The sequence below is a fragment of the Peromyscus eremicus genome, chromosome 3 (assembly GCF_949786415.1).
Source record: "Peromyscus eremicus chromosome 3, PerEre_H2_v1, whole genome shotgun sequence".
NCBI lineage: Eukaryota > Metazoa > Chordata > Mammalia > Rodentia > Cricetidae > Peromyscus > Peromyscus eremicus.
This window is the reverse complement of record NC_081418.1, coordinates 69830008-69857217: the sequence shown is the minus strand read 5'-3', so window position 1 is coordinate 69857217 and position 27210 is coordinate 69830008. Positions and strand designations below refer to the sequence as shown.

The window sequence follows — 27210 nt, the reverse complement described above, 5'->3', positions numbered from 1 at the left end:
TTCTCAGAAATGTGTCTTGGCTTTGTTGCAGCATTTGTTTAAGAAAGATCTTTATCCTCACCCCTCCCCCAGATCCGTTGCCTTCTGTAGGGAGGTGTGCCCTGACTCTAGGGGTCTATGTCTCCATTTTCTAGACTTGGGACAGTTCGGTGGTTTGTTGATGCAATCATGGGCAATCTACTACACTTCCTTCCTTCCAGAACATCATGGAAGTTTCAGTTAGGGTCGCCAAAAGCAGCTATTAGGGACGTTAGGAATGATGTATAGGAGCCAATGGTGATGGGAGAGAGAAGGTAGGGCTGAAAACAGCAAGATGAAAATAAGATGCAGGCTAGACAAGCCAGAAGGGAGCTCTGGAGAGAGGATTTTCATCAGGATGTTCCTCACAGGTCAAAATATTCCAGCCACTCAGCCATCACATGTGGGCAGGCCATAGTGAGCATCATCTGAGAAAGGCTCAGAGCCATCACATGTGGGCAGGCTACAGTGAGCGCCATCTTGAGGAAGGCTCAGAGCCATCACATGTGAGCAGGCCACAGTGAGCTGTCATCTGAGGAAGGCTCAGAGCCATCACATGTGAGCAGGCCACAGTGAGCTGTCATCTGAGGAAGGCTCAGAGCCATCACATGTGGGCAGGCCGTAGTGAGCATCATCTGAGAAAGGCTCAGAGCCATCACATGTGGGCAGGCTACAGTGAGCGCCATCTTGAGAAAGGCTCAGAGCCATCACGTGTGGGCAGGCCATAGTGAGCGTCATCTTGAGAAAGGCTCAGAGCCATCACATGTGGGCAGGCCATAGTGAGCGTCATCTTGAGGAAGGCTCAGAGCCATCACATGTGAGCAGGCCATAGTGAGCTGTCATCTTGAAGAAGGTTCAGGCAGTGGGAAGACTGCCAGATGAAGACTTCCACTAGCTGTATCCCTTGACAAAAGTGTCACCGTACTTAGCCCGCCTGCTGCCAGATAATACCCATGGCTAATACGCTTGTCTTGTAGGACAAGACGATGGGAGGTGGTAGTTTGTGTAAGACCATGTGGGAAACTGTCTTCCTTGGTTTGTGTGATATACAATCTGTCCAAGCTCTCAGTACACATTTTGTCTTCTTTTTAAAAATTTATTTCATTTTATTTTTATTTTTATTATTAAGAAATTTTCTATTCATTTTACATACCAACCACAGACCCCCTTCTCCTCATTCCTCCCACCTCCCAACCTTCCCCCCAACCCACCCTCCATTTCCACCTCCTCCAAGGCAAGGCCTCCCATGGAGAGTCAGCAGAGTCTGGTATATTCAGTTGAGGCAGGTCCAAGCCCCACCTCCTGCACCAAGGCTGTTTAAGGTGTCCCACCGTAGGTACTGGGCTCCAAAAACCCCACTCATGTACCAGGGATGAATCCTGATCCCATTTCCAGGGGGACCCTTAAGCAGGTCAAGCAACACAATTGTCTTGTCTATGCAGAGGGCCTAGTCCACAGTTCATGAGTTCCCACTAGTTTGGTTTGGTTGTCTCTGTACATTTTCCCATCATGATCTTGATGCCCCTTGCTCATAGAATCCCTTTTCTTTCTCTTTCTTTGACTGGACTCCTGGAGCTCTGCCTGGAACTTGGCTGTGGATCTCTGTTACTGGATGACGGCTCTATGACAGTTAGGTATTCACCAATCTGATTACTGGAGTAGGCCAGTTCAGGCACCTCTCCACTATTGCTAGTTGTCTAAGCTGGGGTCATCCTTGTGGATTCCTGGGAACTTCCCTAGCACCTTTTTCCTCCCTATCCCCATGATGTCTCCCTCTATTATGGTGTCTCTTTCCTTGCTCTCCCACTCTGTCCCTGTTCCAGCTCAACCATCCCATTCCCTTATTTTCTCATCCCCCATCCCCTACCCTTCATTCCCCCTCCTCACTCCCAGTTTACTCATGGAGATCTCATCCACTTCCCCTTCCCAGGGCAATCCATGCATCCCTCTTGGGGTTCTCCTTGTTAGCTAGCTTCTCTGGAGCTGTGAGTTGTAGTCTGGTTATTCTTTGCTTTACATCTAGTATCCACTTATGAGTGAGTACATACCATGTTTGTCCTTCTGAGCCTGGGTTACCTCACTCGGGATGATATTTTCTAGTTCCATCCATTTGCCTGAAAATTTCATGATGTCATTGTTTTTCTCTGCTGAGTAGTACTCTACTGTGTGTATGTACCACATTTTCTTTATCTATTCTTCAGCTGAGGGGCATCTAGGTTGTTTCCAGGTTCTGGCTATTATGAATAATGCTGCTATGAACATAGTTGAGAATGTGTCCTTGTGGTACAATTGAGCGTTCCTTGGGGATATGCCCAATAGTGGTATCACTGGGTCTTGAGGTAGGTTGATTCCCAGTTTTCTGAGAAACCACCATACTGATTTTCAAAGTGGCTGTACAAGTTTGCACTCCCACCAACAGTGGAGGATGTTCCCCTTGCTCCACATTCTCACCAACATCTGCCATATAAAGATGGATTAGTAGGGTAGGGCATTCACATGAGCAAGGTACAATTATATATATATATATAAAGGTCATAATAATGAACCCTTTTCTGAATGCTAATAAAAGTTAACTTAAGACACAAAGAAAGGTGGATTGGACCTTGATTTTCACTTCTTAGATTTTAAGTTAGGAACCCTGGTCTCTCGGGATAAAAAACTGGCTAAGACTTATCAGAAAACATTTTTCTTTTTTTGTTATTAACTGTGTAATAGCAAATGCTTCTAAAACTCGGTGCTGTAAGGCCACAGTTTATTATTTCTCACAAGCATGGACAGACTAGACTTGGTTGGATGTTCTCATTCAGGCAGAGTAGACTGAGGTTGGCTAAAGTTGGGATGTCAGCGTGGTCCCCTCTTTGGGGCTTTCTCTCTCTCTCTCTGGAACCATGTAGGTAGTATGCTAGCCTGGACCTCATTACAACATGGCAGCAGCTCTGTCAGACTGAGACTCACAAGTCTCCTTTTAAGGTCTGCATTCAAAAGTCACAATACTTTCTTCTACTGTGTTGTCTTTGTCAAGAAAACCCCAGAGAAAGGTCATATTCTTCTTGGGGCAAAGGATAGCAAACAATTTGAAAGTAGAAACTATGCTGTCTTTTGATCCCGTTGACACGACTGTGGCCTTCATCTTGCAGAAGCCGCATGTGGCTCGTGTGTGTACAAATGTCCTCTGATTCACAAGGGCATTGCTAAATTCTAACTTATTTTACTGACTAGCTTTCTAGTCAGACATCAGAGAGCACGGCTCTACCCCTAAATAAATCAGCAATTGATCAGAAGCACCACGGTTGGAGATGGCTTGTCCCCTCAGTAGAGTTTACTACGACAGCCTCGACTCACTGAAATCTTCAGCCAAAAACTTAAGCTGAATTTTCACCTTCTGTTCTTGCCAGTCCTTGTTGGTTTACAAGTAGGCCTTGTTCTCTCAAATCACTGGGAGACTGTTGGCGATTTAGATTTGTAGAAAAACGCTTTTCTTTATTCAAAGCATCAGCTCCCTTTCTCAAAAGCTAGCAGTTGTGTTCTGTGCTGTGGTTATGTGGTTTTGATGTGAATGATCTTAGATAGTGATGCATCTGTCCTTCTCTGACAGAGAAGGGATTATTTTGGGCAGTGTCTGCTTTAAATACCGTCCAGAGTGTTGGTTCTCAACAAAAGCACTGGTCACTGGCCACAGAGAATTTGTTTCTATTCATTGTTGATCAAATACTATAAGGGGCTGATAGATTTCTATGCCACAGGCAGGGGGTTGGGGGGAAAGTCTATTGTTTTACTGTGTGTAGTCTTTTTATGAGTAAACTTAATATTTCCATTCAGTTATTCAATTAAGCTTCTTAGTCTAGGACTAGAGTCTTTATGGTTAGGATTCAAGAGGTCATTGAACTTAGGGGAAAAAAAATCACATCCTTATTTTTACTAACCTTTTGCTGAAATAGTATTTCCTTCCATTATGAATTATGAAATTCGGCATTTCCTTTTGTTTTGAATGTAGGCACAAAAAAAAAATCACAGTGGCACTGGCGGTGCCTTTGACTACCTCGCCAGAAAGGAGAGCCATTTTTACATCAGATTCACTGTCACAGATGCTGAGGTTGATACTGGAAATGACTTTGGTGCTCGTCATCAGTTTAAAGTTACAGACTTACTGAAACTAGTGATTTCGGATTAAATTAATAGAATATATAGTCACACATACACGTATTGTAAATTTACATTTTACCATATTTGATTATGTCTATTTAATAGCTTAATTTGTGATCTATAAATATGGTGTGTGTGTGTGTGTGTGTGTGTGTGTGTGTGTGTGTGTGTGTGTTTATACAGTTAGGTTTCTGTGTCCATAGGTTTCGTGTCTGTGAATTCAACATAGATCAAAATGTGGTTATGATAGATGCATCTGCATAGAACATGTAGACAATTTTTTCTTATTCAATATAATATAGTACAACGATTTATGTACCATTCATTTTGTATTGGGTGTTTGTAATAGTTTGGCTTTGAAGTGGCCCCCATAGGTTTATGTTTTGAACATGTTGCCTTTTCCTGGGAAGATGCAACACACACACACACACACACACACACACACACACACACACACACACTTACCCTAGAAAAGGAGTCCACTAATGACCAATGTGATAATTAAGTCAATGACCTATTTGGTGAAACAAGAAGTTTTTTTGTTGAGGTTCCTAATAGGAATGTGGGAGAGGCATGACTTCCTGGGAGCAGGAATGACTGAAAAGCGTCTGTATCCCCAGAAATCCCATAGCCACATGGACACCAGCTCCCAAACAGCACCCTGCTGCTCTCTATGGGTCTTGCCGGGAGCTCCACAGTCGGGAGGTTTATTCCTTTTTGTACTGCTGGGCCAGGAAATTCAGTCTTTGAGGCTGGGTTTTGGCAGCTGAACCTGCCCTTTCCTCCTGTTTCAGTCTGGAGGGAATGTTGTGATTCCGAAGAACACGCTCTACAATCCAGGACCCTGGCTGATGGTGGTGCTGTTTTAGAAGGTTGCTAGGTGACCTTGAGGGTTTATGGTCCAGATCCACCCCCTGCTTCCTGCTTTGAGGAGATGTAATTAGGGCAAGTTCAGGCTGCCAGGAGAGGGAGCAGGTCGTACTGCCATGACTTACCATCCATGAACGTGTGAGCCTAGATAAATCTTTCTTCCCCTAAGTTTCTTCTTGTCAAGTATTCGGTCACAGAAATGAAAAAAGTAAGAAATGACAGTGTTTTAACTAACTTACAAATGATTTAGCGTGTTCAGAAGTGTGTGCTTAATATTAGCCATAGCCACACTTTCATATCAAGGGAGTTGAGCATCCATAGATTTTGCTATCTCTAGAAGGTCCTAAAATCTATTCCCTGTAGATATAAAGCCCACCCTCACCCTGTTTTAAAACATTATGGCTATATCAGATAGACAGAGGGACCTTTAACACCCCGCCCCCACAAAAGATTAGGGACCCATGTGTTAAATTTGTTTTGAATTATTGAAATAATGTATAGAGTCTCCCAAACCCAAATCACAGCCTAGCTTTGGTGACCCAAGGCTGAGAAGTTGTGAGCTAAACTATCAAGTAAATTATTTCCCTAGTGAACCTATCCACTTCTCCTGTTATCTGCATGTTCTGCTAACACTGTAGGGGAGGGGTTAAGAGGACAGATGCAATGTGTTCATGTTTCTCATAACAAATATCTGAGAGAGACCATTGAGGGGGCAGCAGTTCGGTTCTCTGTTTCTGAGGTTTTGGGCCGTGGTTACTTGGCCTGTCACCGTGGGCCTGTGGTTAGGCAGAGAGGTAAAAGAGGGCATACATTGTAGAGCAGAGCACTGGGGAGCGTAGAGCACTGGGGAGCGTAGAGCACTGGGGAGCGTAGAGCACTGGGGAGCATAGAGCACTGGGGAGCATAGAGCACTGGGGAGCGTAGAGCACTGGGGAGCATAGCCTCAGAGGGCATGGGACAGTGGCTGCGATCTACCCCTCAGTGGCATGCTCTCAGTGACCTGCTTCCTCCCACTCAGACCATCCTCTTAATCTTGCCATCAAATGTCTAACTCCTCAGTAGATGAATCTTTCGTTTAGATCTCAGTCCCGATGATCCGTCACATCTCCAAAGATTTGATCCATTCCCCCCGGGAAAAGCCTTCATCACATGAACCTTCTGAGGGACGCTTCCTATCCAAAACCATGCTATGCCTGGTTAGGTCCCTGCTCTACTCCCCAGCAGTGTGACTTCAGGCAAGTTACTTAGCCTGTCCAAGTGGGTCCTCACCTGTGACACGTTCGAATTCTTAAACTTGCTGGCAAAGATAATGATGTTCATTTCTGATCGGTTTTCCCTTACACAAGCATTATTACTATTGAGCACACATTTATGCATTTTAAATGATTTAGTTTTAAAAAGAAAAGGAAAAATTCACGGGAAGATTAGCTACCATGATGATTTAACTAATGCTCACTGATTACTCAACTCCTGGTGGACAAATGGTAATTGGCCCCTCCTCTTCGTACCAGCCTCTCCTGCATTCATCTGTCTTCCCAGGCCAGGCAGCTCTTCCCATCTTCATGGGGTCACTTCCTGACATCGTGTTCAAAGTTCAAATGATTAAACTACTTCAGTAGTGTTTATCGGGTTGACTTAGAGCTGTGTCTGGTTATTGCTTCTCTGTGACGGGGAAAGCATCTAGCTTTGAGTTAGAAGTAGGGACAGCTGAGGTGATGTCTGCCATTCACGTTGTCTAAACTGAGCAATACGTTCTTTCTTTTCTCTTTCCTTTCAGTTGTTTGTTTGGAGATAGGGACTCACGGTACAGCCCACACTGGCCTCTGACTTACATTCCTCTTGCCTCACCAGCGCTGTGGTTACAGATGTTCACCACCACGCCTGGCTCCAGCATTGAATTATTTCCAAAGCCTCGAGTCCCTTCTAGTTCAACAATGGTCTGAAACATCCCTGCTGACACTAAGTGAAGAGCGGCCAGTCTTTCATTTTCTTTTCATTTGTACCAAATTCCTAACAGATGGAAACAAAGGAGGGAAATGTAGGAGCTTAGCTGTAGCGAGCAGCAAGCAAGCTTCAAAACAAGAAAGCAAGCTTCCTGGGCCTGGGCTGTCCAGTGTGGAGATCTCAGTATTTATTTTTGTTCCTAATATTTATTTTGTTACGCAGCGGCCAGAGTCCCAGGGTTTAGGTTCTGGCAGCTCTGCCTTCCTGGAGCTGCTACACAGGGGACCTCCAGGGGACCTTCAGCCTTGGCTTCTGCTCTGTAGCTTTTCTGTGTCCTTCCCACCCACCGTGTTGAGACAGGGGCCCTGACCTCATCATCTCTATGTTGGGAGAAGAGAAAAGCATATCAGATCGCATATAAGGTCTCCTCCAGATTCCTTGTTGTGAGCCTGGCTGCATCCGTAGGCAGTTTTCCTTTTTCCCCTTTAAAATTAAATATTGAATGCATACTCAGTAGTAATAATGTTTATGGAAGGTGAGGTGGATCAGAGGTGAATGTCATTATCTTTGCCGGCCAGTTTAAGAAATCCAGCATTCCAGTATCTTGGCTTTCCCTGCCCTACCCCCTCCCTACTACCCCTGGAAGGAAGTGTTGTCTTGTGTTTTGAGTTCATCATTTTCTTCCTTTGCTCATTTGTATTAATAATCCTTTACATGTATAATATTTTCTCTATAAATATACATTTTGTTCCTTCTGTGCTTAATTTCACATAAAGGAACTGCTCAGTGTGTATTTTGTGATGACATAACTTTGTGCCAGCCTACACTGGTGAGATTCACCCATGCAGACGTGCTCAGTGTCCCCATTCTTTTTCACTACACAATACGATTGTGTTATTCACCCATCCACCGCTGGTGGCCCTTAGGCTCCTCCTGAGACTTTGTGCCTACAGTTGGTCTCACTGTGAACATTCTTGCCAACAACTCTTTGTACCTGTGTTAGCATAACTAGAATACGTGTGTCTTCCGCACGGATTGTGTCCTTGAGGTCTAAGAGGTCGGGTTATTGAACACTGTGTCTTTTTCCTTGTTATCTTTCACTTACCTGGGCTTGTTAGGTGAGGGAGGCCTTCGCATCTTTTCTGGGTCTTGATGTTTGTGGTTAGTTTTCTCCTGTTCTTGCCTTCTGCTCTCTACTTTTCCGGCCCCTACCAACTGTGCTGACTGTGGCATACCCATGTTTCCAGGGTGTTTTAGCTGTGGGGTTCTTTCAACATATCCCCTGCCATAGCTGACTTCAGGAAAAAAAAAAATCAGAAATACGTTCCTTCAGCACCTTTCAACTCCACCAGTGCCTCTGTAATAAGAGACAACGAGTCGAAGCACCAGGTTTCAGTGGTGCCTTGCAGCTCCAACCCAGCCTTAGGCAACAGCAGAGAGAACGTGATTCTTTCTCTCTCAGAATCCTCATTTTCATCACCTGTCCGTCCGTCCAGACAGGGAGGAGACATGATCCAGCTGGTTTGCCCTGCCATGACTCTGCCTTACCATAAGTCTTACCAGAAAATGAAGGAGAGCCATCATTGTCCGCTCCCGACTCCCGGTCCTCAGCTGGCGTCTCTCACATCTGCTCTGTAGTCTCCTGCTCATTGGCCTGATTCGATTCATTCCCTAATGCTCGTCATAGAAACCACAGAGAACCACTTGAAAAGCATAACACTGCATCCATACAAAGCAATAAAAATAGTGCAGTGTTTAGGGAAGCATTAAAACACCATAAGGGCTTTCCCACACTGAAAATTCCCAAGTCAAACTCTCTTTTGCCTTGTGGCGATGTTCTAAATGGTGCCATTTAAGAGCAACTGTATTTGTATTTCAGTTTCTATTGTTCAATTCTTTCCTTTCTCAGGAGCCCCTTAGCTGATGCTAACTCATCAGTTGACCCTTGTCTCAGTACTTTTCCAAACTGCAAGTCTGGTCCTGTCTTTTCCTTGTGTGAAGCCTCTTACTGGTTCCCTGGGCTGAAATCTAAACTCTGCTTAGCCTAACAAAGATACCCGCTCAGGCCTCAATCCTCCTCCCCCCTTCCCAGTTAGAACCCTGAGATTGGAAGCAACATACCATGTCACTCCCCACAGGAGCCCAGCAAGCCCCCAATGTTCCCACACCTACCTGATAAGACGCTTGCTGCTTTGGCTACTGAAATATCCCCCCTTTGCTTATTAAAACTCAGTTCCCATGCTCCCTTCGGGACGTCTTCCTTGATTCTACCCCTCAGCATAGCTCTTTCTTCGTGGCTCTGATAGGTACATCTCTATTGCATATACTACATTGAACACCATGATTGTCAGCTTCTGATGGACACCAAGCTGCTCGAGGCTGAGATATTGTATCATGGCTCCATTTGCACACCCCTTGCCATAGTCCCTGGCATTGAATGAATGAATATTTAATGGATTCCAATCAAACTGGCTTCAATTTCATCCGTAGACCGATCTCCTCTCCCCCTCGCTTCTCCCTCCCTCACCTGTCCTCTCCTACACGTGTGCATTTTAATACATTTCCCAATGAATGCGATGGCTTCTGAGCACTTAGATAGGGCAGGGCATCTTACAGGCAATGGACTAGACATACAGAGATAATGGAGAATTTAGAACAATTCTCTTCCCACTAAGGACTGCATAATTTCAGCCATGGACCATTTCCCTTCTGTCTTTCCTAAGAAGGAAAACAAAAAACAAAAACAAAAAACAACCACAAAGACTATTCTGGAACACGAAGTTATGAAAGAACTTGCAGGCTTCATTATCCTGCGGCTGAGCACAGCATCGTCTCCTTTCAAAGACTGGATTCTTGATTTTTGTTCGGTTTCCTTAAAAAAAAAAATCCACACAGCTTGCTTCCTGAAAACAAAGGAAACAATAAACAATAGCTACACCCAATTTGACTCTAAGGATTTGCCAGCAGGCCTTCTTAACTCACATGGTTCTATTTCATTAGAGAGGACTGCTTAGCATAAAAGAATGCTTCTAAATTAAGCTGTCCAAATTGCACTTAGTTAATACTCTGGGAACTAATTTATTGTATGAATAAAATATACATTGGCTAGCAGATCTATTTATTGATGTATTACAGCTAGGCAACAAAGCATAATTTTCTCTTATCTGTTGAGTGGTTTTTAATAATCTATTGAAATTTGAGAGAGAACCATTTCATTAAATGGGAGGTGAATAAATACTAAGAAATATAACATTTAAAGAACTATCTACCCATGGAGAATGGGTTTTGAAAGTTAATGGTATATCAGTAGCAAGAAAGAATCGGGTTTGTTTTTTAAACAGTAACTTTTTGTTGTTTGGATTCAAAGCATAAGCAACAGTCACAACAATCACTATGGGAATGCTAAACAGAGTCAGAAAACAAACAAGGAGGGAGAAAGCGGAGGGAGAGGGAGGTAGGCCTGGTTCTGGGCAAAATGGCACGAAGTTGTCTTAGAAGTACTGCCATGCTGTCAGCAGGACCAAGGAGCTACATCTTCTTACAGTTTGGGGCTCCTCGGTCAAATGTTTTATTTCAGGAAATGTCTTCAGGAACATTTTGACGTTTGGCGTGCTCTCTACCCCAAATCCCTGGGACCCAGGAACAATTGTGGGTTCTGGGATCCCTGTAGACTGCGGGTCGATAATACAGTTAAATTCAAATATCCTGTCTGGTCTGAGGTTTCTCTAACAGCCTAGCTTTGGAGCAGGCTGAATACTCTGATGTAGATGCAAGGACCCGGGACCTAGTGGGTAGGCTTGCTTCTTCTTATTGCCAGTTACACCAGAAAGCATGGGGCAGGTATGGGCAGGCCAGCAGCAGGCCTCCTCATCTTTCTGCAAATATTTGAAATCTAGCCCATCTGATTTCCAGAGGCAAGGTTTCATCGAAGTTTGGGGCCTTGTAATTTATGTTTCAATGACTGTTTCTTTGTGTGGCGGTGGCTCTCTGTCACCGTGACAAAAACACAGTGGAAGAGCTGGTGGAAAGGAGCAAAGGTCATTTTTTAAAAGATTTATTTATTTCCATGTGCATTGGTATTTTGCTTGCATGTATGTCTGTGTGAGAGTGTCAGGTCCCCTGGAACTGGAGTTGCAGACAGTTATAAGCTGCCGTGTAGGTGCTGGGAATTGAACCCAGGTCCTCTGGAGGAGCAGCCATTGCTCTTGACTGCTGAATTAGGTCACTATGGTCACACTGTCCATGGTCCCTGAATGGGGTCAGCTGCTTGGTCACCTTCTGGCCTGTGGTGAAGTAATACACTGTGGCAAGAGTGTGTGGTGAAGCAAAGCTGCTTACCTCATGGTGACCAGGAAGCAAGAAGACAGGAAGGAAGCCACTATCTCTTAGAAGGCCACAGCTCCAGTGGCCTTTCCTTCCCCTGAGACCTCTTAAAGGCTTTCTTGTCTTCCAGTAGTGCTGAGGGCCAGGGACCTAACCTTCAACATGAGTGTTTGGAGACGACTTCCTATTCAAACCACAGCGCTTGAGTTTACCTTGAAAAAGAGGAAGCCTGCCAGCGTGTTCCCTGTTTGTCCGGGAAAGACAAAAATGGTCATTGTCTGACCATATGTCAAAGGCTTTCGTTTGCACTGTTTGCCAGGATCTGCAGTGACACCTCGACCTCAGCTAACTTCATGTGACTGACTTATGTCACTGATTCTGTATCTAATGGGCTCTTCTGATGCAGTGGGAAAGGCCCAGCAAGGCCCTGCGAGAACCACTCCATCTAGCTTTTTTCAGGAAGTAGAGCCTGAGTGGGTTGGCTGGCTCATGTTGCATGATATCCAGGATACTGAGCCATCCCTACTGCTGGCGGGCACTGGCTGCTTAGCCTCTGCTCTCTCCCTACCCCAACCCTCACACAAAAGAAATGACACACGTAGATCCTAAAGTAAGAGACTGGGAAATAATGAACTGGATTGTGCTTTCTATCTTCCTGTGGATGTCAGATACAAAAACTGGATTCAGAAAGGCCGAACGAGGAGGGACGTTTCAGTTACTTTTTAATTGCACCAAACACTGTGTTGTAAAGTGAGTTCCTAAGAGGGGGAAAGCCAGAACAGTTTCTTGCCATTCTGCTGAGGCAAGTAAGGTCTTGCCTGGTTGTCATTTGTGTGTAGAGCGATGAAGGGGTTCGGCACTACCTGTGGGGAGAAGGGGAGACGGGATGCAGAGAAAGAACAGGATGGTTGATAGTGTTGGCAAGCGGAAGGGGTAAAATCACCTAGGTAGTTAAGCTGAGCGTGCTGATGGAGCTTTGAGCTCACAATCAAGCTACTTTCTTTTGTTCAGATTGTTTCCATGAGCAAGAGGGACCCCAATATGGGAATCAAAAAACCGTTGAAGATAGCTATTTCCACTCCTGATGAGTGAATCGTAATTCTTTTTTTCTAAATAAATGATCATAGTTAGTTTTTCGCCTCACATATGATATTTCTTCTACATTCTCTTTTCATCCTTTTAGTCCATCTATTATTTTAGTCATCATGTTCCCTATTATAATCTGCTAATAACATATGCTTTTATTCTCTACCCACTTAATATTTACCTAAGAATTATGCCCAGATATCCCAATTTAAGAAATATATGTGAACTGGCATATTTACAACTTTCCAAGTACGCAAGGGTACCTTGAACTATTTTCACTCAGTTTACACCACCTTTGTGCAAGTGACACTTTTTACCATTATTATGGTAAGAACATTCATTATTTTTGCCCATTATTTTAGGGATCCTTTTCCTTCTGTCTGATAAATGACCTTTAGACTTTGTTGGCCAAAGTGTTTTTCAGTCTCACATCTCCTTGAAAATGTCTCTATGATGTCTCCATGTGTGCCGAGGTACTAGACCGGCAACTCTTGCAGAATTTGAAGACACCTTCTCATCATCTTCCAGTTTTCATCATTTCTGTAATTAACTTTCCTCCTTCTTTTCCTGTGAAACATTTAAAAGAATAAGTTTTATTTTATGTGTGTGTGTGTGTGTGTGTGTGTATGCCTGAGTGAATGTGTGTGTACCGAGTGTGTGTGTGTGTGTGTGTGCCTGAGTGAATGTGTGTGTACCGTGTGTGTGTGTGCCTGAGTGAATGTGTGTGTACCGTGTGTGTGTGTGTGTGTGTGTGTGTGTGCCTGAGTGAATGTGTGTGTACCATGTGTGTGTGTACCGTGTGTGTGTGTGTGTGTGTGTGTGTGTGTGTGTATACCGTGTGTGTGTGTGTGTGTGTGTGTGTGTGTGTGTGTGCGCCTGAGTGAATGTGTGTATACTGTGTGTGTGTGTGTGTGTGTGTGTGTGTGTACCGTGTGTGTGTGTGTGTGTGTGTGTGTGTGTGTATACCGTGTGTGTGTGTGTGTGTGTGTGTGTGTGTGTGTGTGTGTGTGTGCCTGAGTGAATGTGTGTGTACCGTGTGTGTGTGCCTGAGGACATCAGCAGAGGGAATGCATGCGTTCCCCTGGAACTGGAGTGTCAAGCGGCTCTATGCCGTGCTGTAGGTACTGGGAACCAAACCTTGCTCCTCTGCAGGAGCCTCGGCATTCTTGAATGCTTCTCCTGTTCCCGTCTGCAGTTTCAGCAGTATCCTGTGACGTGCTTAGATGTCATTTTCTCTGTAGTTACCCTATTTGGGGTTGTCGAGCTTCCCAAGACTGAGAACGGTAGCTTTTATCAAGTCTGGAAGTTATCAACCAGTATCTCTAAATGTTTCTATTTCCTTCGACCTGTCCCTTAGGTTTTATTCTCAAAGTCCAGCCAAGAATAATCTGATGCTTTGGAGACTCCTGGCCTTTCCGTTGTAATGTTACACTGCTGCTCACCATGCTTCAGTCTGGATGTTGTTGACTCACCTAGAAACATAAACTTCTGTTGCTAATATGTTTTCATCTACTATGTATAAACTACTATAATGTCATTTGTTAAGTTTTTAATTCCAGTTAGCAATGGATGAAAATCTTTTTATTAAGATTTATTTTTATTACGTATGTATGTGTGTACATATGTATGTATATATTGTATGTATGTGTTCACCTGCATGCTTATGTATGAACCTTGTGTGAGCATGACTGAAGAGGGTTCAGTGGTGAGAGGATTTCAGTGGAGCTGGCTGCTGGGGTTATTGAGGGTTTCTATCTCCTGCTCTTTCTCCCTCTGTGAGAACTCACAGATCTAATGGAAAGTCTGCCGTTTCCCAGTGCCAAGCCTCCATTTTTCCCCCCTTTGGAGGTTTTCACTGTGTTTTGCTTTTCAATATACCCCTAAGACTATAAGGTCAGCTTTCTCTTGAATCCACTACAGACAACACTCACACCAACGCTCCAGCTGAATTTCTCCAGGAACATATGGATGATACTGTGTTGGGGACATTTGGATCCACTAAGGCACCCAGAAGCCATGTTTCTCCTCCTATTCAATAGTCATTGATAGTCTGATGGTTTGTAATGGGAAATCCTGAGGGTGGCTCCTCCTGTGTATTGCTGAAGCATCCCTGCCTTGATCTCTGTTCTGGTTTTCTTGGACAGCCCTTGCCTCATTCATAGTCAGAGGTGTCTACTGACAATCTGGGGCTGGGTTTTTGACTCTTGTTTTCAGTTACTTTTTCTTTTCAATGTATCTTTTCCTGAGGGTATAGTTATCTTAGTTTGACCTGTAGTTACTGTCTTGAAGCTAGAAGCCAAGAGTTCACAGCTAGGGTGTATAATGAAAACAGTAAAAGAACTTAAGTTTAAATCTGAAATCCTAACAAGTAGGTGTCTCATGTGCATCAGTTTGTCATGGACATTGAACTCCTCCAACCATCCTACCTCTTGTATCTACCATGGGTCCCCTTTTCATTGTCCTGGATAATTACCATCCTTGCAAATCTGCTCATGTCAGAAATCTAAGTGGAGGCAGTAGTGGAGAACAATTGTCAATTGCCTTTGTATCTGATCAATCGCTGGTTTCATTGGTTCAGCTCTGGCACCACCACCTCCTTCCCATTCCCACTCTTCCGTATGAACCTACACCATCCTTTATCTAAGCTGATAGTCCTGGTATCATTTCCTTCTGAAGCCTCCTCTGTAGGCATAGTTTTCTGTCCCACCAGTCAGCTCTGTCCTGCGATCCAGCTCCCAAATAACCACACAGAAACTTGTTAATTATAAATATTTCGCCAGTAGCTTAGGCTTGTTACTAACTAACTCTTACATCTTAAATTAACCCATATTTCTTATCTATGCTCTACCACATGGTGGTATCTTTTTTTCAGCACAGCATGTTTTTCTCCTGCTTCCACTGCATCTGGCTGGCAACTCCACCCCCTTCTTTCCCATGCTCTCTTTTTGTCCGAAAGTCCTAACTAACCTCTACCTGCCTAGCTATTGCCCAGGCAGCTCTTTTTTTTTAACAGTAAGAGCAACACATCTTCACAGTGTACAGAAGGATTATTCCAGAGCATTCCTCATTAGATATTAGGTAATTTTAATAGTAGAAATCTGAGCATGTCATTCCCTACTTACAACCCTTTAGGTTCTGCCCAGACTAGGCAGATCCACAGAGGCCTGAAGTTGTTTAGGTTGCCAGAGATTGTGGAGAAGTGAGGACTGGTCAGCCAGAATATCAGCTGTGGTTTCTATTGGGACAGTGAAAATAGTCCACAGCTACCTAGCGATGACAGAGGACACACTAAATGTGACTGGGTTGTACACCTTAAAATGATTAAAGATATAACTTTATGTTAAGTGTATTTTACTGCAATTAAAAATAAACCCCAAATCTACTCTGTTCACCCCAGCACATCCCAGCGGGTGTGTGTCCTGTGGTTGCTTGCCCAGTCAGCTCTCCTCAGTCTCACTCTACTACTCAGGGAGTGGGGCTGCATACAGAAGTTGTGCATGCCTGTTATTTCCTGTACATGCAGGAGCAGATTCCTCCTTAGCAGTACAGTCAAGCATCCGTGCACCCCTGCCCACCCACTGTCCAGAAATCTTTTCCCCAAAGACCCCTGAGAAGTCAGCCCTGACATGTCTGTACCATAAGGCCATTGTGAGTTTCCCTGTGTTCTGGCAGCCAAAAAAGCCCCAACTGGGAAGCCTTTCCTGCTAGATCCACACCTCTAGATCCAGGGAGAATCGAATCATTTACTAAAAACTAAATTGGAATGAAGCTCTAAGTGTTTGTATAACCCTTTTAAAATTCATGGCACACTTATGACCCCCCAGAACATCTGGAACGCATGAGCTTAGAAGCTCCCAAAATACATCATTTCTGGGGATGAGGCTATTTCCATCTGGGGAGCCTTGAGATTAATCTTGTCACATTTACATATGTAATCACAACCCTGCCACATTTTGTCGCACACCTCTGAAAGCTGCTGAGTGGCTTGCATCCTTGATTTGTGAGTCGTGAGACTTAGCTATAAAAAAACCGAACGTGTTACTTTTCAGCACTCATAAATTTATTTTTGAAGTTGATGTTGGTAAAACTCTGTATGTGGATCAGCTTGGGAACTTGGAGCCATGGGAAACAGTCTTGTGCCTATAGAAGCTTATCTTTCCAGTGTGAAGGACGCTGGGTCCCATGTCATTGGCTCATTCCATATGGCGGCTCACAAGTAGACCAAGGTGAGATACATCACAGAGGAAAGTGATTAAATAACTCCCGTGTGCTCCTCACCACTGAATGATGGAGGATGTGGAAGGTGCCCAGGCTCAAGGATATGTGAGCAGATGGGAGGAGAACAGACGCCCGGGAAGGATGGAATTGCACTGAACTTGTATCGTCTTGGCGTCAGTAGAAGACCCCTGCTTCGCTGCAGAACAGAGAAAGTACTGATGCAGATCACAGCAGGTAGTCCTTGGATGGACCGCTCCAGTCACACTTTGGAATTGCTAGCGATGCAGATTCTCAAGACCCTCCGTGGACCCTCAGAACAGGAAAATGCAAATATTTTTATGCACATCCAAGCGAGGAAACCACTCCTCAAACAACTCTTTTAAACCAAGATTGTTCCTATGACGGTCAGAACACCGAGTGTTCCAGGGTAACCAGGCTAAAGTGGATGTTTTGACTCGAGGGGCTCTTTAAAATCAATTTACTTATTTATTTGTGTGTGTGTGTGTGTGTGTGTGTGTGTGTGTGTGTGTGTGTGTGTGTACAGGAACATATGAAGCAGTCAGAAGAAGGGAGCAATGTCCTCCTCTTCCACTCTGTGGCCTGGCATCTTACGTTTGTGGTAGAGTCTTCACACCATCCTTCATAATTGCACAGCCTGCCCACGTAACTACTGAGTCATCTCTCCAATACCAATCCCAGGGTTTTGATACAGATCATTATTGGACAAGTACTGTTAACAACAAATAAATGTTTATTCATTTTGTGACACTTAGAGTGAACCCAAGACCTCTACAGGACTAACATTTATTGTATAGTCAGGCACCTGTGCTAAGTATTCCGTATGCAGGAATCCAGTAGGCCTCTACATGACTCACAATGAACCAAAGAGGAAACGTTTCTCTCCTTGTTGGACAGTCAAATCATGGTGCTTGTGCTTCTGGGAAAGCAAGAGAAGAAATACCTACCTGTTGCAATGGGCCACAGACAATTTAACCCTCAACTAAACAGTACTGACCCAAATATTTCCTAAATGATTAGGATATCTAGATGCTGAGCTGGACAGGGTTTGATTCAAAGGTTAAGGGCAGGCATGACATGAAGTTAGAGAGGCCAAGCTTTTCATTCCATCAGAGTCGTCATGTGTGTGTGTGTGTGTGTGTGTGTGTGTGTGTGTGTGTGTGTGTTTGTGTGTGTGGTGTGTTTAATCTGAGTTTATGTTGTCCATGTATTGATAACATGTACTTCTCTGTGTTCTTTGTCTTTGTTCATCAAGGTAATTGTTCGAGGTGGAGGACACATTTTGCCCTATGACCAGCCACTGAGATCTTTTGACATGATCAATCGATTCATCTTTGACAGAGGATGGGAAGCTTACAATTCATAAACTCCTTTCCATAAACAGTTACAAATTTTAATCACAAAAGATTTTAAAAAAAGATGTTATATAAATTAAAAAACATATCTTTTTATATTTGCAAGGTATTTATTATCAATAAAAGTCAAGCTGAAATGCATGACCTTTTGATTTTATCTCTCCTAAATCAGAACCACATCTTGATTTAGGGGATGGGAAAAATGGGTTCTGATGGAATACCTAATCCTTCCCAGGACAGAAAGTTCAATAAATTAATAGATTCATGACAACATATGGTTCTGTAAATAATGAAACAGTTTATCTCCAGACACATCTGTACTAGGGACTTTCCTGTTGCTCTGACCAAGATACCTGGCATCCAGAAACAGCTGAGGGAAGGAAGATTAGCTTTGGCTGGTGGTTTCAGTCCTTCCCTGCAGGAAAGGCACAGCAGGGGCTCAGTCCATGGCGGCAGGAGTGTGGAGAGAGGCTGTTCACATAGTGGTGGGCCAGGGAGCAGAGAGGGAGGCTGGATGCTGGGCTGGGTTGTACCTTCAGAGTTCACCCCTTGGTGCTCCCAGCAAGACCCTGCATCCTAAAAGTTGCACAGACTCCTGAATCAGTGCCACCACCTGGGAAATAATAGTTTACAACATGAGCGTGTGGGAACATTTCAGATTCGAACTATAACAGCCTCTGAGGGGGCTGATGAATATTACTATGAAAACACCTGAGCATCCCAAAGGAGAAGATGAAGCTGTAACAGTCTCTGTAAGGGACTTTGAGCACACAAAATCTCAGCATAGAAGGTATCATGTAATTCTCAGGAGCAGAAACTGTCCTTGTAGAAGAATGATATGTCACCAGCTCCAGATAAGCAGGGGATGTGATGCAGAAAGCACACTCAATCTGCCTTTTCTTTTTTGGAGTTCGCTGGCTCAAATGAGGTGTACACATTCTGTAAACAGCCTGCAGGCTATGTTAGATCTTCTTAAATCTGAGTTTTTAATTCTCTGCTTTCTGTAATCAAATGAAGAGCAACCTAATCTTATGTCATTGTTGGAATTAAAACTGAGCTAACTTGGCACCAAAATATGGATATTTGAGAATACACTCATTAGCTTTCTCATGACAAAACTGTCACATCCAGACGTATTTTCCTTTTGACACACACATCTCTGAAATTCTACAGCACATTTAGATTTTCAGCATGTATTACCCAGGTATGATTTGGTGTTGCTCAAATTTCTAAAGGTCTTATAGTAAAAACCTGGTACCAGATATTGGGGTAAATGCTGAAAGATCAGAGAGACAAAGGAACAAGCCACTGCCACGTCTCACCTCGCCAATTCCATGAATCTTTTGTTTGAATGTCTTCTGAATTCTGAGCAAAAAGGGGTTCTCTCAGCCGAAAGGCTTCAGCCCAAAGAGCCTAGCCAAAAAGCTTCTAGCCGAAAGGGATGCTTCTGATGAAAAGCCTTTAGTTCCTGTCTCCTCACACCTTACATATTTTCTCTGCCCAGCCATCACTTCCTAGGATTAAAGGTGTGTGTGCTTCCCAGTACTGGGATTAAAGGTGTGTGCCACCACTGCCTGGCTCTGTTTTCTCTTCTAGACTGAGTCAATCTCAAGTAGTCCAGGGTGGCTTTGAACTCACAGAGATCAGACAGATCTCTGCCTCCGGAGTGCTAGGATTAAAGGTGTGTGCCACCACTGCCTGGCTTCTATGTTTAATCTAGTAGCTTGTTCTATTCTCTGATCTTCATGCAAATTTTATTAGGGTACACAATATATCACCACAATTTGGCTCACTGAAAAATTAAATTTTATTTTTTCCTTTTATTGAAAATAGATTTTTTCTTGAATAACATATCTGATTACAGTTTCCCTCCCTCTACTTTTCCCAGTACCTCCCCATCTTCCCTCCCATCCAGATCCACCCCTTTCTGTCTATTAGAAATCCAACAGGCTCCTAAGAGATAATAATAAAATGATATACAGTATATTGTGACATGATAAAACACATATGAACATATTGGAATAGGAGGAAAATAACCCCCCAAAAGGTGCAAGAAACAGGTACAGATGCAGAGACACACTCTTTTTGCACTCTCAGAAATCCCATAAAGACACTAAACTAGAAGCTATAATATATACTCAGAGGACTACACGGTTAAAAGAGAGAAGGGAATATACAGAGGACCTTTTAGGCCAACAACTCAATTTTCTGTAACCCAGTCCCAGTAGTGGAGGCTTCACTTGGTAACAATAGTTTGGCCAGATGGGGCTCTGTCTCCCCCATTATTTGATGACTTCATTTAGATATCCTTCAGATATGTGTATATTTTAGGAAGCTTCTACTCTATTAGGTTTCCATACAACCCCCCAAATGCCACTTAATTTTAGTTGTCTCTCCCCAGATTTCCTCCCTCATGCCCCCCCATTTGATTCTCCTCTTCTAGTCACCTCCATCCATAACTATTTATTCTATTTACCTTTCCTAGAGAGCTCTCTGTCTCCCCCAACCCCTTACTCTATATCTGACTTCTGTGGTTCTGTGGATTGTAGCTTGGGTTTTCACTGACTTAACGACTAATAGAACATATAAGCAAATATACACCATATTTGACTTCCTCAGTCTGGGTTACCTCACCCAGGATTTTAAAAGCCACACTTTGCACTGGCTAAAGTAATGTGTTTCCAGTTGTAATTTCTCATGTTGGGCTTGATTTGTTCAGCTTGGTGATTTTTTTTTTTAAATAGTAACCAGTATGCTGTTCATCACACTCATATAAGTCATCATGTCAACCACTCTGGTTAAGAGCTGACTTCACTATCACAGAGAGCAAAGGTGCAGGGAAGGTGAGCTGCTTCTCCTGTTCTTAGGATGAAGCAGCTGGGGTTGGTTCTATAAACATGTAACGGGAAGGGTACTGAGCATGGCCAGAGCCCTGGGGCTTAGCCTCAGCTGGGCCACCAGGCACTTTGCAGCAAATTCCTTTCCTACCAAAAATGGACTGCCTTGATGTGTGCATAGTGGCCGGTACCAAAATATAGCTCAATAAATGGAAATCATAGGTGTTTTAGCATCTTTTTTGTTCTCACCACAGGATAGTAGGTAGTGTTTGGTTAGCAAAGGGGACCAGCTTGTCAGGAGCCATCCTCACCAGCCCTTCCAAGGGGACAGGCATGTGGAGGTGAATCTGTAGATACTTAACTTTAGGGAGGAAGAGGAACGGAGCAGCCAAAATTATATATCAAGATTCCATAAAGAAGCCTACTGAGTTGTAAGCTCATTAAAAAAATAAAATCTAAAATAAAAGAGAGAGGGTTAGAAAACCAAGTTATTATGGTTAACTGGAAAGAGTCTTGTGTAGGTATTCTCCAAGTGGGGTGACTACCCCATGTGGGATGTCCAGAGAGAAAGTTCTAGAATGTCTGAGAGCATAAATAAGCCTCACTCATACTGAATGCTGATGATCACTATGCCCTCCTATTCTAGAAGCTTGTGGTACCTGCAGAGAGGGGGCTTTCATGGAGGAGGGGTCCACAGAAGCCTTTATCTGCTGTCTCAGGGTCCAGCACGGTGCCAAGAGCTGCACTTTGTAACAAACACAATATCATCAGTGACTAATTTCATCAAAGCATCAAATTAACTTCATAAAGCCTTCTGATCTTTGTAACACTTCACTCATTTTTTAATGTTTGAACATTTATTATCAACGCATTATAGTACTTTATTATGAAAAATGTGATCCCTATATAAAAAGGAATACTTCACACAAAAGTACAAATAATCATGTGTGTACCTAGTTATAGCTTCAAAATAAATTTTAAAATGACAGTCACAAGAATGTTCATCCATAATCATATTGGAAGGCAACTATGGCTCTACCACAAAATCGGTTTAAAAGAAATACTTTTTGCAAACTGTAGCACTGCACTCCTGGTGGGGAAGGGGTAAGTAGGTCTCTGTGTCACCCCAGTACCTTGTGACAGCATCTCTGTTGGCCAGTGGCCAGTGGCAGTGTGCCACCCCAACGCATTCTTTCCAAAGGAGGCGCAGATTGGCCTTTCAAGGTAGAGTGACATGTTCACAATTAGTAAGATGTCTTTTTCCAAGACTTGACTCTATAACAAGAGAATTTGAAAACAGATGTTTGGTAATGTTTCCATCTTGCTCTGAGCACATTACCAAAAGCAAAACTCTCCTTACAGTCCAGGACACTTTCAACAAAACCTTTGCCGGAGATAGACAGGATGGAGAAGGCCTTTATCCCGTTAGCGTGACTCTCCTAATGAGAATTGACTTCCATTTGGAGTCACACAGCTCTGTAAAGTGGCCTTTCCAGATGCCATAGACTTCGAAACCAAGCAATAAAGTAGACTGAACACATAACTGGGCATCCAATAGCTGTGTTAAAAAAAAAAAAAAAAGGTCTGATCCAGGATTTCCCCAAGTGACAAAGCATAGCGACACACTGATCCGATTAAAGGTGTTAACAGTGACATTCCAGAATGCAAACATTTTGTACCATTAGAAATCAAACACATTTTGAAGAGATTAGACATTTTACATACGTGTGTGTGTGTGTGTGTGTGTGTGTGTGTGTGTGTGTAGGAGCCTGAGCACATGCCTGTCTAAACAGTGCACACGTGGAGGGCACTCTGGCAGTCAGTTCTCCTCCACTGTGGGATTCTGTGAGTTCTGTGAATCAGGTTCAGGTCACCAGGTTTCTTAGCAAGATCTTTTAGTGCTAAAGCATCTCACTGGCCTTTTATTTTATTTCTTAAATTTATTTTTGTGAGACAGATTTTTATTTAATTTAAATTTATTTTACTGAGAAAGAATCTCACTCTATAGTCCTTCATGGTCTTAAAGTTATGGCAATTCTTCTGCCTCTGCGCTGGGACTGTAGACATGAGCCACCACACCCAATAAGAACTCAGATATTTTAAATTTGATATTTATTTTACCTTTTGTAGTTTCCACTTTGATTGAAGTGCCCTGTGTTTGTGTTACCCACCTGGTAAGCATGTAATTACACATTTTAATGTATTGTCAGTGTTTCTGTTTTGCAGAGCCGTGTGAACCCAGAGGCTCATGTATGCTAAGTAAGCAACTTCTGCACTGGAACTACATGATCAACCCCACATATTTTTTAGTGAAGAGGTTGATAGCAACAATTTTGGACACTGCTGTTTGGGAGGACAGAAAAAGTCTAATTTGAAACTAGTGTTAAATTTACTGCCAATTTTCTGAAGTTCAAAGAAGAAAGGGACCATCACGGGGAAATGCTGATCTAAGTGGCCTGTGCTGCCACCTGGGGCCATGGTGACATCTGGGTCTCAGCTGCCTAGGCTGCTGCCAAGGACCATGTATGTCTAGGTCCATCTATGGTTCTACCACAGCTGGGGTCTGTGTGGATGTCCATGGCCCGTGTTTCCACCAAAGACCACACAGATGCCCAGGGTTTGGGCCATCACCTGTGACCATGTTGGTGTTGGAGGTTCATGCTGTCATCAGGGTCATGGTGTTTTCCAGGTTTGAGCTGCTGAGGGCCATGTCCGGGTCCATGTCCCTACCACAGCCAGGGTCTGTGTTGTTGTCTGTGGTCCCCATGTTACCACCAAGGGCCATGTAAACCATGTGTATTGAAATCCAAGGGCCATGCTGAGCTAGCCCCACCCTTTACTGGTCTTGGGAGATCTGCCCCTAGCCAGCCATAGGAGAGCTGACTCTGCCCCACATGGGAGAGCTGGCCCCAATGACCCCAACCCTGAGAAACCTGATTTCTTTATCCCTCTTAGAAGAACTGGCCCTGTACTCAGGAGAGCTGGCCCCAATGGTGTGGGTGCAGGAGAGCTGACTCTACTCCTCACCTGATGAGGGCAGTCCCAATAGAGGCCCAGACTGACCTCTCAGCTACCACCAGGCCTACATCCAGTGCTTTCAGTTGGCCAACCCCAACATCTATGCCATCTATGACCTGATGGAGCACCTGAAGGGACTGGTCCTGTGGAACGATAGCCACAGGATCTCCATGATAAGTCAACAGCAGGATATCTGAGAGGAGTGTCAGTAAGGGTCCAGTACCAGAAGCCAGAGGCCTTGAACCAGACCAACAACTCATTATAATGAACATTTGCAAGTACAGCTGTTTGGACAAAAGGGTCTACTGTGTGACACACCATAGCTCCCAGTGCCACTAAGATGAATGACGAGGTGCTGGAGAGGCAGGAAAGACAGAGGATCGAAGTGGGTTTTTATTTGTTTGTTTTAATAATTTAATTTTTTTTCTTTTCGGAGGGGACACTGCAAGGGTGAAGGGCAGATATGGTGGGACTGGGAAATGAGTGTGATTGGGGTGCATGATGTGAAATTCTCAAAGAATCAATAAAGAATATGTTTTTAAAAAGTTGGAAGGGAGGGAGTTGGGAGGGAAAGTGGGAGGGGGAGGGAGAGAGGGAGAAAGAAGAGGGAAGGAAGGGGAAGGAGAGAGAAGGAGGGAGGGAGGGAACGGGAAGGGAGGGAATGAGGGTTGTAATAAAGGGAAGGGGGGAGAGGAGGGGTGGGAATGAAGGAGGGAGGGGGAAGAGGAGAGAGAGGGGGAAGCAGTGGACACCATTTACTTTAAAAGTTGCATTCACTGGGCTCAGGAGAAGCCGCAGAGACGATGATTTGTATGAAAATGCATTTGAATTATGAGTCTCTACGAAGTGCTGAGAGCTGTCGTTTAATGCATGCTGTCGAATTATCTTTTGTCATGCCACCAGGAATAGGATGCGTACAGCCAGAAACCAAGGCCGGAGTCTTGTCCCGGATGCAGAGAAAGTCTGATGTTCCTCCCGCTAGCCTCCCTGCATCTGTGGACACATAGGCCAGGCCGTGTCAGTCTTACGCTCTTTAAGAGCCATTCTGTTCCCCATGCAGGACCCTTCGGGGTGATGGCTGGCTGGAGACTCTTTAGCTCCACTATTACATAGGGGGCTTGTCTCTTGGGGTGACATACAGCTACCTGCACACATATGTTGACTTTATCTCGCATAGTGTAGTATATTGATATTAAAATGCTGGGGATTTAAAAAGCATTCAGGGGGAAAAAAAACCTGAAAGTGATTCATTTTGTTGCCCCTAAGACACTGAGCCTAGGAATTAAACACAGACTGTTGTGATTTATATCTACTGGAGACCAAGAGAAGACATCTGGCCAATCATTTTAGCAGGATTTTTGGCAAACTGGGTTGTATGACACAGGATTGTCTGCATTCCCCAGGGCTCCGAGTATGTGAGAAAGCCAGGGTTGTAGCTGCTGCCTAAATGGATTTCACAGGAAATGCTGTGGCATCTAGCCAAATCTTTGGGGGGCAAATATTAATCTTTCCCTTAAATGTTTAATTTTGAATTTGCAAAAGTAAGGGAGGCTCATTCCAAAATAAATAATAAATAATTCCGTAGCACACACTAGTGACTGACTAGTGCTAATGTTCACCTGTGCTTCGAAGACTGGCATTTGTGGCAGAGACAGGAGCCACTTCCTAAACACTGTACCAAACAAATAGAGAAAGAGAATTCCCCAAGACGCTGTGACTGGAAGAGGTGGACACAGATGGATTAGATGTTTGGCATTCAACAACCAAAACCTGTCCACCACACACCAGTCTCACATCCCGGAGGAAGGATGAAGGCCAGATTCAGCCTGTTGACCTGAACTGGAAATACTCTGGAATTTCCCAGTGCATGTTTACAAGCAGAACTCACGTGTGTATCTAGTAATTTCTGAAACGATCTGAAATTCTCACATGTGGAAAAAAAAAAAAGAGGGCAGGAAAAGAAATGCCCTAGGAGTGAGGGAGAGAGCAAGGACACACACAGTAGGACCCATCTGCGTGCGGCAGTCATCCCTGGTCACAGAGCTTCCTGGGGAACAGCCAGGCAGGTCCTCCTCCACGGCACATCAGGCTGAACCACACTCAATTGAGAGACAGAACTCTTTCTGGGTGATAAGGACCCAAAGACAAATCCCATCTCCTGCCCCACCCTTGAAGCCTTCTAAAGAAAGTGCCTGTGATGGGAGGATCGGACCTCATGAGTATTAACGAACTCCAGAGTGACTGCTAACAGAGAAAGCTCCAACACTGCTAGAGAGTAAGAGTGTCTAGTTACTCCCATTGAAGAAAAGAGGGCGTTGTCAATGGCTGAGCCTCCACAATGGTGTTCAGGGACAGTGAGGCTCTGAGCATTCCTCTACCTCTCTCTTACTTTTCTCCTCCTATTCCTGATAGGTTTTTTTTCCCCCTTGAAAATCTGAATTCACAAATAACTTCCCTAAACTCCTGTAATTAATAGAGGAGAAGCACCCAGTCTATGACAAGCTGATTGGACTAATTCCCAAGTAACCATGGCTTATTTTTTCCCTTCAAGTAACCATGGCTTACTTTTTCCTTCAAGTAACCATGGCTTACTTTTTCCTTCAAGTAACCATGGCTTACTTTTCCCTTTAAGTAACCGTGGCTTACTTTTCCCTTCAAGTAATTATGGCTTACTTTTCCCTTCAAGTAACCATAGCTTATTTTTTCCCTTCTTGTGTCTATGCAGCTGGGGAAAGATCTGGAAGCCCACCTGCCAAATGGCCTTGGGAGAGTGTAAAGTGATGTTTCTGTATTTAAATCCCCACACGGGGTTGGGGGAGTTGGGGGTGGGCAGCAGCTAGGACAGGCTGTCATTTGCCAACTCCAGTCTCCCCAGGGAAGAGAGCTATTCTTTAAGGAGGACATTTTGAAATGGTCCTATCCTGTGATTCACTGGAGGGAAGTAGCAGAGACTTGGGGGCCAAAATAAACAAAAGTTCAAAAAATACACACGGCTTTTATGACAAAAGCTTGAAGTGGCATTGCATTGGAAAACCCAAGCTGACCTTGGACGGGGTGGAGAGGCCTCAGGCAGAAGTCCCTGCCTTTACTCAGACAGCAGCACCTTCCCAGGGGGATTTCAGCAGCTGGGGTGTGCTACAGAAGAAATGAGATCTCTAATCCATCCCTGCTCTCTCAAATGAGCTCCGCTGCACCCCCAAACCTTCCTATTTGTTAGGCTCAAGTCCCAGAACAGCTAGGTCCTCGGAGGTCTAGTTGCTTAACTGGTGAGATACATAGTTCTCATGTGGCCTCCTAAGTGCCTCAGACTCCACCGAGCTTTGCCTCTGCAGAAAAGCTCGCAGAAAAGAGAGAGGACCAGCCTAGGGAGTGGAGCGCCC

At 44.1% G+C, this 27210-nt stretch overlaps 1 protein-coding gene and 1 long non-coding RNA gene across 4 annotated transcripts in view; one reads left to right on the top strand and one right to left on the bottom strand.

The window, feature by feature from the left end:
- Cpvl (carboxypeptidase vitellogenic like) overlaps positions 1-18116 on the top strand; it is a 109075-nt gene extending 90959 nt beyond the window's left edge. For all 3 annotated transcript variants that reach the window (XM_059257864.1, XM_059257865.1, XM_059257863.1), the window contains one exon: positions 17876-18116. In XM_059257864.1, the coding sequence (XP_059113847.1) occupies positions 17876-17986 (111 nt within the window). In that variant the 3' untranslated portion in view covers positions 17987-18116. The remainder of the gene's footprint in view (positions 1-17875) is intronic.
- Positions 16423-21383, bottom strand: LOC131906970 (uncharacterized). The gene is made up of 3 exons (XR_009378256.1): positions 21175-21383; positions 18329-18588; positions 16423-16912 (listed from the first exon to the last, which is right to left on the bottom strand). It is a non-coding gene; the product is annotated as an uncharacterized LOC131906970 (long non-coding RNA).
- Positions 21384-27210: the final 5827 nt, after the last annotated feature.